Source organism: Mauremys mutica, chromosome 6, assembly GCF_020497125.1.
Source record: "Mauremys mutica isolate MM-2020 ecotype Southern chromosome 6, ASM2049712v1, whole genome shotgun sequence".
NCBI classification, from domain to species: domain Eukaryota; kingdom Metazoa; phylum Chordata; order Testudines; family Geoemydidae; genus Mauremys; species Mauremys mutica.
The window spans coordinates 85,551,255-85,570,211 of record NC_059077.1 but is presented as its reverse complement, the minus strand read 5'-3'; the positions used below and the strand labels follow the sequence as shown (position 1 = coordinate 85,570,211).

Sequence of the window (18,957 nt, the reverse complement as noted above, 5' to 3'; positions counted from 1 at the left end):
AGTCAACGTCCTCTCCTATCTGGTACTGTCCCTCAAAGTTCTGTTATTGATCCCCTGTTCATCGCTGCACTCTTTTCCAGTGAATGTATCTCTTCCGATTGTCTTCAACCATCACCATCTCTGCTTCAGTGTAACTCATTGCTCTTAAACCCTTTGGCCAGTTTCACATCTCTAGCTGCTTCCATGGCACAGCTCTCCAAAACTGAACTTGTCACTTTTCTTTTGGATCCCTCTCCTTTCTCTGTCTCTTCTTGATAACCTCACTATCCTGACTGTTTCCAAGCCAGTAAAACTACTGTTAAATTCTTACCATTTCTTTACTCCCACTTCTCTCCCATCCAAACCCTGGGTAAATTGTGTTGCTTCTTTCTCCTTGTCAACAAAATCTACCCTTGCCTCTCTCTCCAAGCCTTATCCATTCATAGGCTATCTCACCTAGTCACAGATTGGCTCCCAAGTTCACTTTCTCTTCCTTTAGTCTATTCATAATATCACTACTAAAACTGGCTTCCTCTCCTAACATCCCCTTCACCAAAGCATTATTTGCTTTCCTGTCTCTTACCAGATCACATTTAAGCACCTTATCTACACCTTCTATCAGGCCCTACTTAATCCTGGCCCATGCACATTCCTATTCTCATTTGTCCCTAGTGCCTCTCTCTCTGTAGTGTAGTAAGAGTATCATGTTAGCTCTACACCACGATGTGTGTTTATATAATATATGAGTATATAATATATGCACCTGAGATATCTACCAGCCCTGTAGAATAACATCCATTTGACTCATCATAAAGTCACAGAAAGAACTTTAATAAACTGTTTTGGCAAAAGTATCTCAACTTGCTTTTAGGCAGGTGGTGTCACTAGCCTTAAGTACCTTAATCATTTCTCTTTACTGGTTGTTTATACCCTTCAGTTCCATTCACACCAAAAGGGGTTTGGAGGTAACCCTCCAAAATATTAGTTGAAAGCTTCCTCAGAAAGCAAATCTTTCCCACATCCTTCCCTGCAGTTCCTCTTTAAGAGGTGTCAGCATGGCTGAAAGAATGAAGTGGCTCCACATTGTTTGCCTGAACTATTATGTGCTTAACATTTCCATAACAAAAGTGCCACTCGACTTCTCCCCGATTAATGCAGCTCGAGGGCTCTTGTCCTCCTTTAATAAAACATTGTTGAAATCATTTATTTAGAGCCCCTGGTTACTACTTGGAGAATGACCATCTTTGTGCCAAAATATAGTGTATACAGTCCACTATTTTGTAGTAGATCATTCTGTTATTTAAGAAATTGATTAAATGGATGCCTTAGAAAGTATTTATGCTAATAGGGCATTACTTATGTCATTCAGACAGTCAATGTGAGCCTTTTCAACTGTCTACCACGGCCAATGCCTCAAGTCAAATACAGTAACTTTCGACTTTGCTGCTTACAAATCATATAGCTTTCTAGATGTTTATACCCTTGAACAGACTTGAAATCTCACGTAGGAGCACTGATCTTCCCAGTTGGAAATGTTTTGTACCGCGAGTCTACCTACTTTACATGTGTACGGCAGCAGGGCATTTCGTGATATTAGTGTGGTGTGCATGGCCAAAATGATACAGAACGGAATCTCTTTTAGCAGCACTGAAGAGGCAGGTCCTACAAGTCAGTTGAGCATGTTTTCCATGATTCAAGCTGACACTATGGTTATATGTTCCAAGTTTGTTCCTCTAAATCTTGGCTTCTTTACAATTTCCCCTCCCCCACTCAACCTAGGGTACTAAAAAAAATATAAGACAAATATTGCTTGAATACCGAACTATCTTGCATTGCACCGAGATAGGTTGTTTCCTGTTCTATGCATATATAGTTTGCATATTCTTACCACCCACGTAGTACATATTTGTTATACGTAGGTGTAGGCAATGGATGCTCCAAAGATCGGATATGTGTTACATAAAGCGTAGGTAGGTACATTGTAACTATAACCCTGTATGCTTTCCAATGTGAGTGTAAAAATACTCTGGCCAAAATTGATTATTTCATTTTTTATTATAAATCTTAGTTTCATCATAATTATTTACGAAGGGAAATGTTGCCTGCCTGCATACATTGGTATATATTGTTTAAAATAAACAGAGACCTTATGTTATGGCTATTGTGGTGGTGTACAAAAGCTTCGCTGTGAGCTTGGGTGACCAGTGAAGCTTGAATCTCCCTCTATTTACTGTATGGTCACTGTCAGTTCAATGAACTGCCTCCTTGTTCTCCACCATTGTCCCACACTCCCTTAAACATTTGTCACTGGAGTGCCTCCAAAGACAAATAAACTGTCACCGAGAATTCAAACCTGGTAACTGGCAATAAAAAGGGAACTGAAGCCACTGGATTATTTTACATGACATGGAAAAGAGTTCCTTCTCTTCCCGGAAGAGATCGCTAGGAATGGGCCATGACGAGGAGCATTTTCAAAAAGCTAGAAAATCCGGGCTTCTTTTCCTGTGGAAAATTCCCTCTCCGTCAGGGAAACTGACGTCCTTTCTTCTTCTAGTGATGCCAACAGCCCTCCCCTTAGAAATTCGAAAACTTCCGACTTTCATTGTCTCTGAATTTAGAATATGACAGACGTCCACTCCTGTGTAATCACGTAGCATGGGGATACAGGCTAATACACTCAGTGTAGCTGATTTCACTCTGGCAGGAGCATTCGCTCTGATAACCCAACTTATTATGATTTTTTCATAAGGCGAAGACCACAGGATGCAGCGCGTATGGCTATGCTTCGTGTACCGCTATTTAAATTAAAAAGAGCCCCCGATGAATGTACACTTTCTACAGGGAAGGAAGCATAAAGACTCGTGTCCTCCCTCCCCAGTGGTGCTCAGTGTTGATTTATTCCAGGCAGATGCTTTTGACAGGGGCCTGTAAAATCAAGTCTTGAGTTTATTGTAGCAGTTAATTATCAGTCCTTTTCTAGTGCTAATGCCTTTACTCCTTACTGAGGAAAAACAGAGCCTTTTTCTGGGACTTAATTTTTTCACTTAAAACGAGTCAAAATAGCCTGCACGGACACGGAAAGTTGATTAACTGAAAATACGTTAAAGAATATCCCTTAAAGGACTGGGGAGAATATTTAAGATCATACCTACAGGATTGCAAACTCAGCATTTTTGTAAAGAAAGCTGATTCCATTTACAAGTTTCTCCCAACTCCTTTTTGTTCTCCTCCTAAAGAAACAACGTTTTCAGCTTTGTTTTAACAATAAGTTTACTCAACCGTTCAGGTGACTTTAAAAAAAACCCCGAATTTAGCTCATAGCCACACACCATACTCAGGCTTGCTCGACATCACAACTATTTTGGAGGGTGGTTTTGGTTTTTTTTTTTGGTTGTTTTTAATGCTTGTGTGTAAATATCAGTTCACTGCTTAATGAAATTACGCAAAAAAAAAGGCATCTGATCTAAAGAAATGACAAAAAATAGTTATCTAAAATAACTGATCCTAGAAACGGAGATTTATAACTGTGTTATTTGACTTAATAGACAGATGTGGGTTTATCTTCTCCCAAGATCTGTTAAGATGAAAAAGACACTATTTTGCTAATCTGTCGCCCCCTCAGTCAAAGTTTATTTGTGGTGGCTTTTAAACTTCTGTCTTGCCTTCCAATCACCGCATTTAAAACTAAAAGCTTTAAATAAACAGCATGAATAGAAGATAAACAAACTTTTTTTTTTTTGCAAGTGCCTAGCTTGGCGCCGTTCAAACTCAAATCCCCAGAGGACCAAGCTCCCTCCTTTGTGTTAATGTTTAAAAGATTTTCCAATGCCGGAGTTTATTCCTACTGCAAACATTTCTATTTACAAGGTCAAGTGTATCAGCACTCGACACAGCTTAAGAGTGTAATTATTTATCTAAGGGTATGGCTACACTGGCGATTTGCAGCGCTGGAAAGCCTCCACCAGCGCTGCAATTAGTAAGTGGCCACACCTGCAGGGCACTTCCAGCGCTGCAACTCCCTGGCTGCAGCGCTGGCCGTACACCTCACTCAGCATGGGGAATAAGGATTCCAGCGCTGGTGCTGCAGCGCTGGTCATCAAGTGTGGCCACACACCAGCGCTGTGATTGGCCTCCAGGGAATAAGGTGTATCCCAGAATGCTTTTATAAATTACTCTCTTTGTTTTGTTATGCAGCCTTTCTTTGTTTTGTTGTGAACGAGCTCCGATCGGAGCTCCGTTCTGTACCTGGCTGTAAACAATCAAATGAGAGGCAGGCAGGGAGGGAGAGTGAATGAAACAGAACGGAGCCGTTTGAACTGCTTATCTAAAAAAACAAACACTGATCACAGCAAACAGGAGCTATCTATACCTGGCTGTGAACGATCAAATGAGAGGCAGGCAGGAAGAGTGAATGAAACAGAACGGAGCCGATCGCTCCGTTGAACTGCTTATCTAAAAAAACAAACACTGATCACAGCAAACAGGCAGGCTGTTTGCAATTAGAGTTAAGACTAAGGGCTCATGAACATTTTGTGATTTTTCCAATCCAGGAAGCTAACACTCAGTGTTGGCTCCAAAAATCCACTCTCTCTATCTTCCCCGCTCCCTGTCACAGTACACCACCCTCCACCCCCCTCTTTTGAAAAGCACGTTGGTGCACTTGAATGCTGGGATAGCTGCCCATAATGCAGCACTCCCAACAGCGCTGCAAATGCTCCAAATGTGGCCACACACCAGCGCTGGTAGCTGTGAGTGTGGCCACACACCAGCGCTGCTCCTACACAGCTGGATGACCAGCGCTGCAAACTACCAGCGCTGCAAACCGTAAGTGTAGCCATACCCTAAGGGCGTTTGAGTGTAGATCAGTAGCTCTGGCAGAAAACCAGACTTCAGCCCAATGCAAAACAACTCCAAAGAACAGTATTACAAGTTCTGGTAATTGTTGATCACCCCAGTTTGTTTACTTTTGCACTCTTCACTGTGGAGAAAGGCGAACTGGCCTGCAAACGTTCGTGAATTTTGTTGCAAATGCCAATGATCTACTGTATATGATCTAAATATTTCTGAAAGTTGCTTGAGACACTGTATGTGTGGCAAGATATTTTACATGTATATGAGAAGTCTAGCAGCATCAGTGGGAATACCATCCTCCATTTCATAAGGAAGGAGCTGCTGGCTTGATAATTCTATACACATATAGGAGCAGTGTCCTTGGAAAACAAACTGAGAATTGTTTTACACCGCTCTGCACTGGTACGTTACCATGCCAACACATACAAAAATCAACCACTTGCTTTGAAGATAGTATTTTCAGAGTCCTGTTTATTACTTATGTCCAATTATTCATTAAAGTAAGGGCAAAAGTAACTGACATCTATTTAAAGTACCATAGAGCGATACTGAGTTTTATTTATTTATTTATCCTTCCTCCCCTGTTCCCCCAAACAGGACTGATAATTCACTCAATAGCAGTGTCTCTGGACATCATCATGCATCCATATTTAAAACTCTTCCTTTAGGAATTTACACATTTAAGAAATACACGAAGCCGTAGATATTTAAAACAGGATCTTTTATGCCTTCTATAAAAATACGTTAAGGCAGCTCGGAAATGCATTTATACAATTCTACAGTGTTCATAAAGTCTCTTAAAATAAGAAAGTTAACTTCAAAACTATAAAATACACTGTACATTTGATGTTCTACAGAATAGTTCATTATTGTTGCTTGTATCCCTTTATACATAAAATGAAATCTGTATCTTTCCAGAAAAGAACAGCAAATGCAATTATCTGGCAAATAGGATGTAGACTTAAAACTTTATTTTTTTTTAAAATAAATTATTCCCCAAGCATACAATTTATAAAATTCTATATACAAAGTAGAGTGACTGGTAACAAATCCCAGTTTTAAATACATTTTATATAAGATTTACCAGAGGTCAGCACCCTGATATGACTAGAGACAATATAACTTTTCAGAATATTTGTACATACAAGTTCTTGAGTTTAAAAAGTGTCTTTCGAAGATGGCAGTGCAGAGCTCTTTTAAGACAAAAGTTGCATTGTTCAGTGCAGCCAACAATTCTGAAAAATCTGCATTTTTTTCTCGTTAGGTTGAAGAAAAAGAGATGTTTGCTGGCAAGCATTTGTTACGGGGACAGTGAATGTGAAGGGAGGCTGAGTTCCCATCAATTTGTTCCAAACTCTCTCCCACCCCGCACCCCGCCAGTTAATTAAAGGCAATTGAAACGTAATCCTCTTTCAGGCATCATTGTGAATATTTTGAATGGTGATACGGAGAACGGTACTTGAATTCGAGTTGTTGGTCTACTTATAACCAGTAAGGCAGTTGTTTTGGCAGCAAGTTCGGGTTTCCCACCTCTCTCTCACCCTCACGTCAACTGCTAAGAACTATTAGCACCTTCCTATTCGTGTTTTGTTTTGGCGGGATGGCAATGAACCTACAGTAGCTTTGCTAACAGTTCCTCTTCTTAACTCATCGGCTCGCTGCTAACACCAAGCCGGGGTGTGGAACAAATTGCATAGTGCACGCTAAAACCAAGCCAAATCACACCGCGGTCCTGGACGCCTCCCTCCGTCCATCCCTCTCCATCTCCTTAGTTCCCGTGCAGAACAGTGGCCAATAAACTGGAATCGTCACCATCGGAATGATTGTAACTCTGGGTGTGTGAGGACCGTGCCTAAGAGAAATGTCCAGGCAGGTGCTGGCGAGAGGGTGTGCAGAGAAGTATTGCGGGAGGTGGGGAGGGAGGGGCCCTGTCTGGATAAACGACCGCGGAGATGGAGGAGGGGAGCGTCCCCCGAAATGATCCCGGGGGCACGTCTGGGACCGGGGATCCCCCCACGTGTCCCGAGCGCCGCGCGCGCGCGTGAGCCCTGAAGCAAATGGGGACTCGGTGGCTACAGCAGCAGCAGCAAAATGGAGGCCAGCGCGGTCCAGGCTGCTGGGGCGGGCGCTCGGCCGGCGCGATCGGCCGGCGCGGGGAAGCCGGGCTGGGGGCCGGGCTCGTCCCGCCCGCCCTGGCTGGGCTCGTCCTCGTACTCGTCATCGTAGTAATCCTCCGGGCCCCCGTCCGAGCCGCCGCTGCTGCCGGCGCCGTTGCCGCCCGCCTCGGCGCCGAAGCAGAGGCGGGCCATGTTCTCCTTCATTGTCTCGCAGATGGGCCGCTCCAGCCCGTCGCAGACGCAGTCGTTGAGCGGCCCGGCCTTGGGCACGGCCAGCATGTCCTCGATCACGGCCCGGCACTCCTCGGTGCAGCGCAGCCCGTTGAAGAGCTTCCCGCAGGACACCATGTAGCGGCCCAGCGCCGCGCTGCAGCGGCTGTCCCAGTCGCAGCGCCGCCGGGCCTCGGTGCAGCCCATCACCCCGCCGCCTCCGCCGCCCGCCGCGCCCCCGGCCCCGGCCCCGCCGCTGGTGCGGGGCAGGCAGGGCTCGATGGCGCGCTTGGTGGCCCAGCAGGTCTCATCCTGCGCGCAGTCGCAGTCCTCCAGCGCCGGGCCCCGCCGGGTGTGGTTGAGCTGGATCAGGGCCGCGATGCAGTGGCTCGGGCACCGCCGCCGGGAGGAGGCGGCCCCGGCGCCGCCGGCCGGGTGCTGCTGCAGGAGCACCGGGGCGCACGCCTCGGCGTACTGGCTGTAGGCGTAGCTGCACTCGGGCTCGCCCTGACACTGCAGCACCGCCTGCCAGCAGATCAGCCTCCGGCCGTGCGCCCGCGGGGGGGACACCGCGCCCAGCACCACCGTCAGCCACAGCCAGGCGCCCGGCATCAGCCACCGGCGGCCGCCGCCGCCTCCTCCATGCAGAGCGGGCGAGCCTACCACCATTGCGGGCGGCGGCGGCTGCAAGAGGGTCGATGACGGGAGGAGAAGGAGCAGCTGCCCGTGGAAAAGTTTGCAAAACTCCTGCCAGCTGTGTGCATGAGGCTTCCCCTCATCAATCCATCCACGCGGCCCGTCCGAGGCTGGAACAGCGGGCTGCAGTACAGCCCCCACCCCCGAGTCCCGGGCTGCGGTTGCCGCAAGAGTTCCCTTAGTTAATCAGTGCAACTGGGGGCTGGAAGGAGAGCGGCTCCTGAGTGCACTCGGGGGCTTGTAGGCTGCGCCGGGGGAGCTCATGGTGCTGGCCTGCTTCTCATGCAGATCCCTTTCTTTCCTCTTTTTGCACAAAATAAATGCCCAGCTGCTGCTGCTGCTTCCTCGGCAGCTTTCAACTCTCCGCTCTCAGCATCTCCGCACATGCCAGCCGCACAAACCGCTCCGATCCCATTCACAGTCCCTGCTCCGCTCCTTCGCTTATACTGTTGCACTTTCGGGAAGAAGGGGAAAGAAATCCCCCTTTTGGCAAGAAAATAGAGAAAGGGGGGAAAATAGCTGGCTCAGGGTCTCCCTTTTCTTTCTGTCTCTGCGGTTGATGCTGCTTCTGTTGTCAACAAGCTCGCAAGCTGCTCTGCTCTGCGGTGTGAAGCTTTTTTTCTTTGCAAGGCTTTAAATACAAAAGTGGCCTCCGAGCAGCAGCAACGTGCTCTGATGAAGCCTCATTATGCATGCATGGAAAAGCAAACAAACAAAACAATTAGCAACGCTTCTTCCCCTTTTACACATGCCCCCAGCCTGCGCTCTCTCTCGCTAGTCGCTCTCTTTCTCCTTTTCTCCACTTTTCTCCCTTTGCTCGGCCCCCTTTCCCTGCTTTTCGACTTACTATTGGTCCAGCCTGTTGTTGAAACTTTTTTTTTTCTTTACGATCTACGGGAGAAAGGGGGGCTGGTGGGCAGCTCACATTCAAAGCTTGAAAGGAAAGGCTTAACGAGATTGACAGCAGCCCCCAAGGAGCCCCTCCTACTGTTAAGGAGGCTCCCACAGTTACTACTACACAACAACACAGCTTTTCAAGAGGAAACTTTGCAGCTGTTTGCATCAGGCAAAGCTTTGCACCCATCTCTGTTTTCCAGTGGTCACAAAGCAGCGTTTGGTTTATAGAAGTTGCCTGAGATGTAACATCATGGCATACGTTTTTAAAAGATGCTGTACAATAAATTTCATTATAAATTTTACTGATAGAAGTCCAAACAATTATAAATTTATTATATATCAAATATGCCATTATATACCAATATGCAAACAGAAAGGGCTCTTGCATCATTTGCTGATCTCGTTCTCCCCCTCGCAAATTCTTCCTGTGGGGAATGTAAGCTCGGTCTCATACGGAATCAAACTTTTTGAGATTTGTGCAATGCTACTGACTTCAATGGGAGTGCATCCATATACTGAGAACAGAATTTGGTCTATTAATTGCAGTACTTAAGCATGACCACTTGTCATTTCACCGTTTTGCACTTCTTTTGCCTGTAAGCAAATTCAAATTATATATTTGCATGAAGATTTTCTCTGGGGAGTCAATGCACGGAACAACCTATCCTCTTATATACATTATTTATAACAATAGATTTTGCAAATAGAACACTGAAATATGTTTCCCAATGTCTGAAATGGTTATTTGAATTCTTTATTGGGATCTACTAGCTATTAAAAGTTGCCTGAAATTTATTAACTGAGATAAGACTGGTCGTGGATGCATTAAAATTTTCATTACATTCTTAATTCTTCCTTTGATTAAAAGAAAATATAAGATTAAAATTACAAATATAATATAAAATTTTCAGAACAGCATAAGCTGTACATTGCGGAGTTGGTGATAGTGCATTTGTAGGTGTTTCTTTTAATTTTAGTGCTACCTTAATTCCAGAGCAACATGGGCTTTGACCGCAAGAGGCATCAGTGTCTGCTGCCTGTCAAAAACTGGCGCTTTTTTCATCGGGAGACTATCAGCTCCATCTGTCACAAAAATTAGAACTAAATCTACTTTCCAGAACCAAAGGGAGCTTGGGTTTCTTTCCTACGTGGATTGCTGTCTTTCTGAAATTCTGTGCAAGGCGTAATAGAATTGTCATACAATTAGAAATCATATTGATTGTGTTGCAAAATATTCATCAACATTTGTTCCATTGTGATCAGTTTTACGCTTGGTTTGTGTTTCTCCAGTGCAGCAGTGCTCATTCTATTGCTGCTATACAAGCAGAACTCATGGTTGCTTGCTTGCTTTTTAAAGTAATGAGAATATAAAGCTAAAAATTTGCTGTCAACCAAACTTAGGTATCAAATGTAATTGCTGTTCTTTGTATTTGTTTTAAACATCCCTTTAATGGTGGTGGTGTTCTGGTTAATTCCCTCTGGTGTTTGCCCCTCTGCAGCAGTGAACATACCATACACTGGGCAGGTCTAGTCTGCATTTCTTCACTATTGAACTTCATCCACTCATAGAGAGCCTCTGCAAGGCCCGTTATGCCAAAAACCTAGAGGTATTCGTGAATAAAGGTGAGTGGGGCAGATCACATATTGAGCTGCCGAGCCAGGGGTTTCTTTACCACTTGTCTGCCAAGGAGGTACATTCACGTCTGCCCCAAATATACTATTGCAGAGGGAGGTATGGGAATGTGAGAGTTTCAGGCCCACGGCCATGAGCTGAGCCCTGAACTACACTACAGACTTATGTTGGTATAACTGCATCTCTCAGGGATGTGGATTTTCCACCCTCCTTTGCAACATAGTTATACCAACCAAACTCCTAGTGTAGACAGCACTATGTCAGTGGGAGGTCTTCTCCCACTGACATAGCTACCACCTTTCGGGGAGCTGGAATATGTCCACCAAAGGGAGAAGCTCTCCTGTCGGCGCGCGTAGGTAGCATCTTTGCTAAGTTCTACAGTGGCGCAGCTGCAGCGCTGTAAGTGTAGAGAAGCCTGAGAATCCACAATTATACAGATTTGCAAACTTTCACGCAGGGGATACAGAAAGCCCTATTCTAGCCCAGGGACTGAAATAATAGACGTTACTGTTGAGTTTCCTGACTCCAGGCCTTGGGTTTGTGGGCTGAACTGTGTCCTCCTCGCAACCCATGTTTTGATCTGCAAAACTCATTTGCTCCAATTGTATTTCACTCTCTGAGTAAGAAGCAGAAAAAGGGTGTGTTTAATTGCTAAATAAATTTATCTTGCAAAGAATGAAAGAAATTGTCTCTAGGACCTGTTAGTAGGGAGAATAGAAGAGCTTCCACCACAATCCCCAGACTCTCTCTTGAGTGGGAGCCGATCATTCTGATTCTTCCTGAAGCCAGATTAGGGGCAGAGGATGTGGCAAAGTCCATTATGTTGGCGATCATTTTCATTTTAGGTGTTGGGTAAAAAGTTCTTGCAGGGCATGAAACATTAGATTTTTAGTGTAGGATGGGATTTGCAAAAGCACCTAACTGACCTAGGAATGCAAGTCCCATAATAATAACTATAGTAAATGTGGACTTTTATCAAAGTTTATTAACAATAATATCATACAGTAACAGCGTACAAAAATATGTCCACAAAATAGGTGGCCATATCCATTTATACATGCAAAAATAGCATTTGAGCATGCAAAATAGGTAACTGCGTGTGCTGATATGTTTGTGCGCACAAAATAGCATTTGCTTAGGTTTTTATGCCCTCAATTTTAGTAAAGAAATTAACAAAAACAAGGATCTAAACAAATGTTTGAGAAGCATACTTTTTTTTTTTTTAGGGGCGAATTCTGTACCCAAGTGTAACCACTCCCGAAGGATAGCAGCTGCCAGAGTGGTCAGGAATGGGAACATATTGTTCTCCCATGGAGGAAGGAAATCTTCCTCATGGGGTACAGGGTCTAGGGAGACCACTCTTTGGAATCCCTCTTATGAGTTCAAGTTTTCTTACAGCTGACCTGTTTTTGTCATGTCCAATTTTAGGTTTCGGAAATCAAATAGCTCTAGAAGTAAACAAGAATGCAACTCTTATTCTGCATTCCCATTTTCCAAGCACCCTATATAGACTTTTAATTACCTTTGCTGGCTGTATAAGTTGAAAAATAAAGGCCAAATGGTTTAAAAAATTTGGAAGTCTGGTATGTTTTCTGTGTATTGCCCTTTCCTGGAACGACAGTTTATGCAGTTCTTTACACGCGTTTTCTATACGGGCATTACTGCAAGATCATCTTGGCTGTGAGGAAGGCCAGTATATTATAGCTATGTATTGACAATAAACACTCATATACAGGTTTTTATTTTCTTTAGTCTTGCTGTCTTTTACTATCTATCCTGGTGGATCTCTTTTCTAACTCTTTTCTCATCCTTACATTTTCGTCACCTTTTCTCAGAGAGCTATTTTATACTTTGGGTGTGTTCAGATAATAAATAAAAAAATCACACACACAAAGGAGACAACATTACAATTCAGCAGTTCACATTCACATGTAATCGAAAAATACATGTATATCTGGTTAATGCCTCTCAAGTAATTCCTAGGCAAATTTGGATTATATTAGTGGATTATATTGTCTTTTCTGCATTTCAGCAGATTTAAAACTGCCATTGTAAAATAGCTGGGATGAACACTGCAAATACATTAGTTAAGTTTACTGTTCTGAAGCCCAATAATATTAATGAAATCTGTATTTGGCTGCACGTGATCATAGAATCACAGAAATGTACGGCTGGAAGGGACCTCAAGAGGTCATCTAGTCCAGTGTTTCTCAACAACCAATCAGCGGACTGGCGCTGGTCTCTGAGACCTGACACAGTTTAGGAAGGCAGCAAGCTGGTCCCTGGTATCAAAAAGGTTGAGAAACTCTGATCTAGTCCATTCCTCCTTCCCGATCATCCCTGACATGTTTGTCTAACCTCTTTAAAACTTCCAGTGATAGGGATTCCAAAACCTCCCCAGGTAACTTATTCCAGTGCTTAGCTGTCTCTCTATCCTGTGCTGAAAGGAGGCTCAAACATCTTGTGGCAGTGAATTCTGCCTTCCCCAACACCCAGTAAAAAAAGATCTCTATGGTTGTTGGTGCTGTGATGGCAGGGGTTGAATGGGGGTGGGGTGTGGGAGAGAAGCGGGAAGTTAGTGGTAGTTTTCAACACTCCAGCGAGAGACTGAGGCCCACCCACTTGAGATGCCTAAATCAGATGCCACTTACAGTAGCTTGGGCAGATGTTCATAAATATGGCAATGCATACTCAGCTGGCCTCATTGGATTTGGCTGCCCCTCAGTGTGGCATGGATAATCTCTGGATTCTTCATCTGAGTGGGATTCAGATAGTCTGCTGAGCTCCACAGACTTAGCTCAATGAGACTCTGATGCCTAGTTTGACCCTGCTGGGCCTCCAGTTACTGAGGATCAGATTATCTGGACTTCTCAGTCTTGGCTGTCCCTTAGTGGGTCTCAGGTGCTCTGCTAGGCTCCTGGGATTTTGCTTCTCTTCAGTGGGGCTCAGATACCTGTGCAAACTCTGCTTCTTGCCTTTGGCTTGTTGGCTTCCCAGGATATATTGGTGGATTGGGGGCGGGGAAGAGGAGTTGAAATTCTCCCAAGTGCCACCTATTCATGGCAACAAAATGATCTGTTACTCTCAGTAGAATGTGCAGATCCTCATACTATAATCCTGTCTCTTTTTTCCTTTGGTCAGCAGAGAAATAGTTAAAAATGCTGACATTTAAACAATCATATTTGTGAATTAACACCCCACTGAGTGAAAGCTCATGCCTCTTAGAGCTATGGTTTTAGGCTCTGCAGACTCAGTCAGACATCACTGTATTAGTTACACTTACTTTTAAAAATATGAAGCATCTTTTCAAACAGAGGATTAGATTTGTGGGAGGCCACAGTTATTTGTTTGTGTGTGTGTGTGTGGGGGGGGTGCTCTGGGGCCCCAGCACCCACCCCTTGTTACTCGTCAGCAGTACTACCAGGTTTCCTCAGTTGCTCCTAAGGGAATCCTATACAAGGTAGAGGGCTTCTTCAGGATGCTTTGAGACTTGAGTTATGCTGGAGTACTGACCCGGTACACAGCTGTCTCATAATCAAGGCAGCAAAAGGCCACCTTTCTTCCTGAGGTGTTTTGTGAATTCTTTGGCAGTACTTGAGGAGTTGAGACCATTCATTTTTTCATCCCTGTCATCATGACAAAGGGTGAGCAGGTAAAATTTTTTTGGTGCACAGATCGGTCCATTTTTATGACATTTTTGCAAGGCTTTTTAAATAAAGTTTAAAATATATTACATGCAAATCGTAAATAATGATTTTTTCTCTTATAAGTAGATCCATCAATTTTTAAAACTGATTAACAATTTCTAAGCTAAATAATGTTCCAGTATATGCATTCATCAGTCAATATATGTCAAACTGGTATACTAAGGCACAGCGAAGGGGTGTATATAATCACTAACAAACGTACAAACTGCAATGCGTTGACTCTTAGGAAACTGGCTGATTCCCAATGATATGATTTCTGGGAACTGTCTGTTTCTAAAAGATTTAAGGGTTGGGACGTTTGACTTTGCTGTGCCTTTCCCATCTCACAGAAAGTTCCCCTCCCCATCCTCCAAGTGGTGTTCCCAATGCACCCTAACTCCCCTGCTATTGATTTCCAACTCCTCTGGGAATCAGGAGTGAGGCCAATTGCATCAGCATCTCAAAGGGCTGGCAGGACACCATTCAGCAGGGGGGGAAGTAGGTGGGCTAGCAGAGCACCATGCAAAAATAGAGGAAAGTAGTGAATCAGCCATTAGGAGGTGATCACATTCTGTTGCTTGAAGTATTGGGGTGATCAAGAAGAGAAATTGAGCAGCTCTTATCTTGAGAGGGAGCAGAAAGGATCAGGAGCGTGGGGAGTGGTACTGTTTGGTGTGGAGGAGTTGGAAGCAGGAGGTGATTGTTACTAAGTTTCTCATTGGAGAACGTTAAGAATAAGATTCCTGAAAATGCGGTGATGTAAGGGTTAACTGTGTACAAAAAATGTCTTAAAAAGCTGCTTCATTTTAAGGCTCTCTTTTAGATTTTCCTTCTTAATTTACAATATTTACTTAGAAATTAATTGGCATCCTTATAAAATTGGAGATTGTTATTTATATATGAAATAGTAAGTATTTTTGAGGGTATTTGCCCAATGCATCCAGTACAGTAAACATGGAAATATTGCACAATGCTACTTGGACCTCTGCTTTATTGAACTCTCTTCCAATCTAAACCACAAACTAGACCACACATGTTGTTAAAAAAAGTTTAAAAAGAGAGTCTGAATTAAAGCCCTTTTTTGGTGTTGACAAGGGTGAAAATAACTGTTGAAGTACATTTCTGGTCACCTGTTAAGCCACTTAGAAAAAAGATGTTACAAAACTATATATTACAAAGATTAAGTTAAGCCATACCCATTGTCTATATGTAAAAACAATTTCAAACATCACAGTATTAGGAGAGTTATTTGTTAGACATGTCAATATATACACACACAAAAACAGCTGGCTGGTTTTTAGGCTGTTCTGATTAGCAGATTATCTAAAAATTTACAGGAGCAAACTCCCTAAAACGGCTACTAAATTTTATGTTTAATTTTCTGTATGTGCCTATTTAAAGCCAGTATAACAGAAGTTGGAAGAAATGGGAAAGTCTTGAGTTTCTCAACCTGATGAGTCCTGGGAAGCAAGTATCTTTGTAGATAAAGCAAAGAATTCCCTTTTGTAGAACCACTGTCTCCAGGACAAAAATAGGAGTTGCAGTTTCATTTCTATCGCTTCAGCCAACACTAAGTCTACCACAATAACTGCTTCAATGTATTTATGGCCTCAACTATATTCTGGGGAGGGTTCTTAACTAATGTGGTCTCCCATTGCTCTGTTCCCTGAAAAATCAACTTTTAGAATAGTAATTTAAGATAGCTATAATGAAAGGTACCACCCAGAAGCATATCCAAAGTCTATTGAGCTTGGTATCCTTGCTTCATCACATAACAGTAAACACAGAAAAGTTGTACTAGTTTAACTCAAATTGGCTTTTAAATTAATGTAAACCCAATCACAGGCCTTGTGTTCTCCTGAGGCACACGCCTTTCCATCTCCCCCAATGGGGAAGAGAGTGTGTCAGGATATGCAAAACTAAGCTAGCTGGATGCAACGGAGAACGTATGCTACACTACATGCTGGAACAAGGTGATTAGTAGCAGCTGCATTTCTGCATTTTCCAGAACTCCAAAAGATAGGTGCTTGCTACAGACACAATGCCATTGGGGTGGTGTAGCTCCATCCAGGGCTGTGCTTTAATGGCATAACCAAGAAATCAGAGATGGAGAAGACCTATTTGGTCACCTCCTCCATTCCCAGTACAGGATTATTCCTTGCAATATGTTTTCTAGTGCTTTGTCCAGCCTATTTTTAATATCCTACATGAAAAGAGATGGGATTTCATTCCACCACTTACCTGGGGAGACCATTCTATAGTCCAGTGGCTCTCACTGTTAGGAAGCATTCCTGATAGCTCAAATTTTACCTATATTAATTTTGCCTCATTATCCCCAGATATATTTCATTGTTTCACCTTAAATAATTCCTTAGCAATGCCAATGCTTGTGCTATTCTGCTAGACACACACATATCCTTCAGTGTTAGATCGTACGACAGTATTCAAGACCAAGCAGATTGTGATGGGGTCCCTGGGATACAACCTGGAACTGTGAAACTGTTGTGCCCTGCCACAGAGGGTAATCCTATTGGCTCCAGCTGTTAGGCTGCATGGCTCTTCCCAGAAGGGTAGCCCTAGCGACTTGGACTGTCATCAAAGGACTGCTGCAATGAGCCCAACTATTAGGCCTAGGAGCCAGGGCTGCTGTGGTCGCTGGGGAGACCAGGCCACTTGGGCTGCCCCAGTTCTACTTCAATTCCCCCACCACCTGGATGGAGTGGACCTACCCCACGACAGAATGGCAAAAAGGGTGTTCAGTTCTGTTTGAATAAGTGCCCTCATAGTCCCTTGAGTTGTGTGTGTGCAACTCCCTTTGAAGTCAATGAGGGTAGTGTGTGCACAGTTGATGGACTAGCTGGGACCGAGTAGTATTGCCTTCACACACTATAAAAGCAGCAACATTTTTACCACCTCTGTTTTATAATGTCCCTACCAATACCACAACTCTATAATATGGCTCTGTCTTGGTAGTTCTGCCAGTGCAGATGTGACTGGGCAGGGTTTCCTTAGCCACTGTTCTGGCAAATATAGTCAACGTTCCACCTATATTTCTAGACCTATGTATGGGGCTCCTTATGCATTTTTTGGCTACCATCATGTACTGCACATTGGTGTTCAGTCTAAGACAAGTTTCCTAGCCATTTATCTACAAGGCACAACATAGACAAGAAATGCAACAGAGCTTAATATTATATGAGAAAATAAAATTTCTGAGTTATCTGATGCCCCTTTGCACAAGAATCCCCGATTTAGCTAGAAAAGGTAGACAATTCTCTAGTGGCTACACATCCAAGGAGGCTCAAGTCTGCCTTGCTTATTAGAGCAAAGGTCTACTATAAGCTATGCTCAAGAAATTTTTTCATATGGAGAGGAAAACTTTATGGAATGTGAGATTTTGCAACACTCTCAAGCTGTTTCTTTTTGGGGTTGCAAACTAGTTCATTTTGAGAACGTTTTTTTCCCCCTACAGACTTAACAAACTTTTTTGCAATAGCATTTCTGATTTTTTGGGAGCATTTTTTTTCTATATAAAGAGACAGAGGCTCAAAAAGTTAAACTAGCACAAACGAGTGGCCTGGAAACAGGCTGTGTGTATGTGTGTATACACACATGCTGTAGTCATTTTTCATTAATATTTCTTCTTTATTCCATCTCTGTTCCCTTTACCCCAGTCTCTATATTTATCACTCTGTCTACTCTCTATTCCACTCCCCACCCCATTTATGTTCTCTGCCACCTTCTTGCTCTCTCTCCTTTTTTTTTTGGTAGTTTCTTCCAAAACTTGAGAGAGACTATTTTTTTTGCAGTATTTATTTCCATGTCATAAATTAGCTTTGATTCTCTTGTGACCCCTTTTATTTGCTTTTCAAAGATGTTCATTGGATTGAAATTTTGTTCACAGAGATGTTTGCAGAAAGAAAAGTATTGCAAATCCCTGTGATGGGTTAGACCCCCTGGGATGTCATCTGGTGGGCTGGGATGCCGCTGAGTCAGACTATTCTGCCAGCCTCGGCCCCCTTTTACCTGGTCTTGCTGGGCTAAGCTCCCCAGCCTTTTCCAGCCAAGTACACAGGCAGGGCCACACCCAGCTTCACAGAGAGACAGAAATCCACTCTGGGAAGACTCAGCTTAAGGGACTTGCTCCAGCACTCAGATGTCCACCTCCTTCAGAGTGCAGACCCAAAGATATATTATGAAATTCACCCCCCCCCTCAATGTGGAGAGAGGTGTGCACACTTCTCCCCTCCCACCTCCAATTAGAAATGACAGAAATTGGGTTTAATAATAAACGAAACAAATTTTATTAACTATAAAAGGCAGATCTTAAGTGGTAAAAGGGGTAACAAACAGAACAAAGCAGATTACTAAGCAAATGAAATCAAACATGCAAACTAAGCTAGTTTCACTAAAGAAATTGGATACAAATAGTATTTCTCACCCTAGATATTGTTGCAGGCAGTTTGCAAAGCTTCTGTGGTACAGAGTTCCAGTTATATTCCTTTTCAGACTAGACCCCTATCTCAGTCTGGACTTCCCCCTTGCCTTTCCTTTTGCAGACAGGCCATGGAAACAAGGAGTCCTGTTTGCCTTCCTCCCCACCCTTAAATGGGATTTACATAAGGCGGGAATCCTTTGTTTCCCAAACTTGACCACCCCCCCCTTCCCCTTACAGTGGAAAGTTACAAGAAGTCCCAGGTAATGTTTTAGTATCAGGTGACAAGACCACCTGACTCTGTAGGATCACAGCATCCATGAGTCAGTGGCAGTATGGAGCATCCACAGGAAGGCCAAGCTTTTCACAGTCTATTGTCCTCACTGATGGGCCATCCGCCCTGTATGGCTTTTCCATCGCTGTACCTGAAGTGTTAGCAGTAAATCATGATAT

General features: G+C 43.6%; 1 protein-coding gene across 1 annotated transcript; it reads right to left on the bottom strand.

Annotated features, from left to right (window-relative positions):
- Positions 1-5,534: 5,534 nt before the first annotated feature.
- GAS1 (growth arrest specific 1) lies at positions 5,535-8,667 on the bottom strand. The gene has a single exon (XM_045021626.1). The coding sequence runs from the start codon at positions 7,824-7,826 to the stop codon at positions 6,903-6,905; it is 924 nt and encodes a 307-aa protein (XP_044877561.1). The 5' UTR covers positions 7,827-8,667; the 3' UTR covers positions 5,535-6,902.
- Between the last annotated feature and the right edge of the window lie 10,290 nt (positions 8,668-18,957).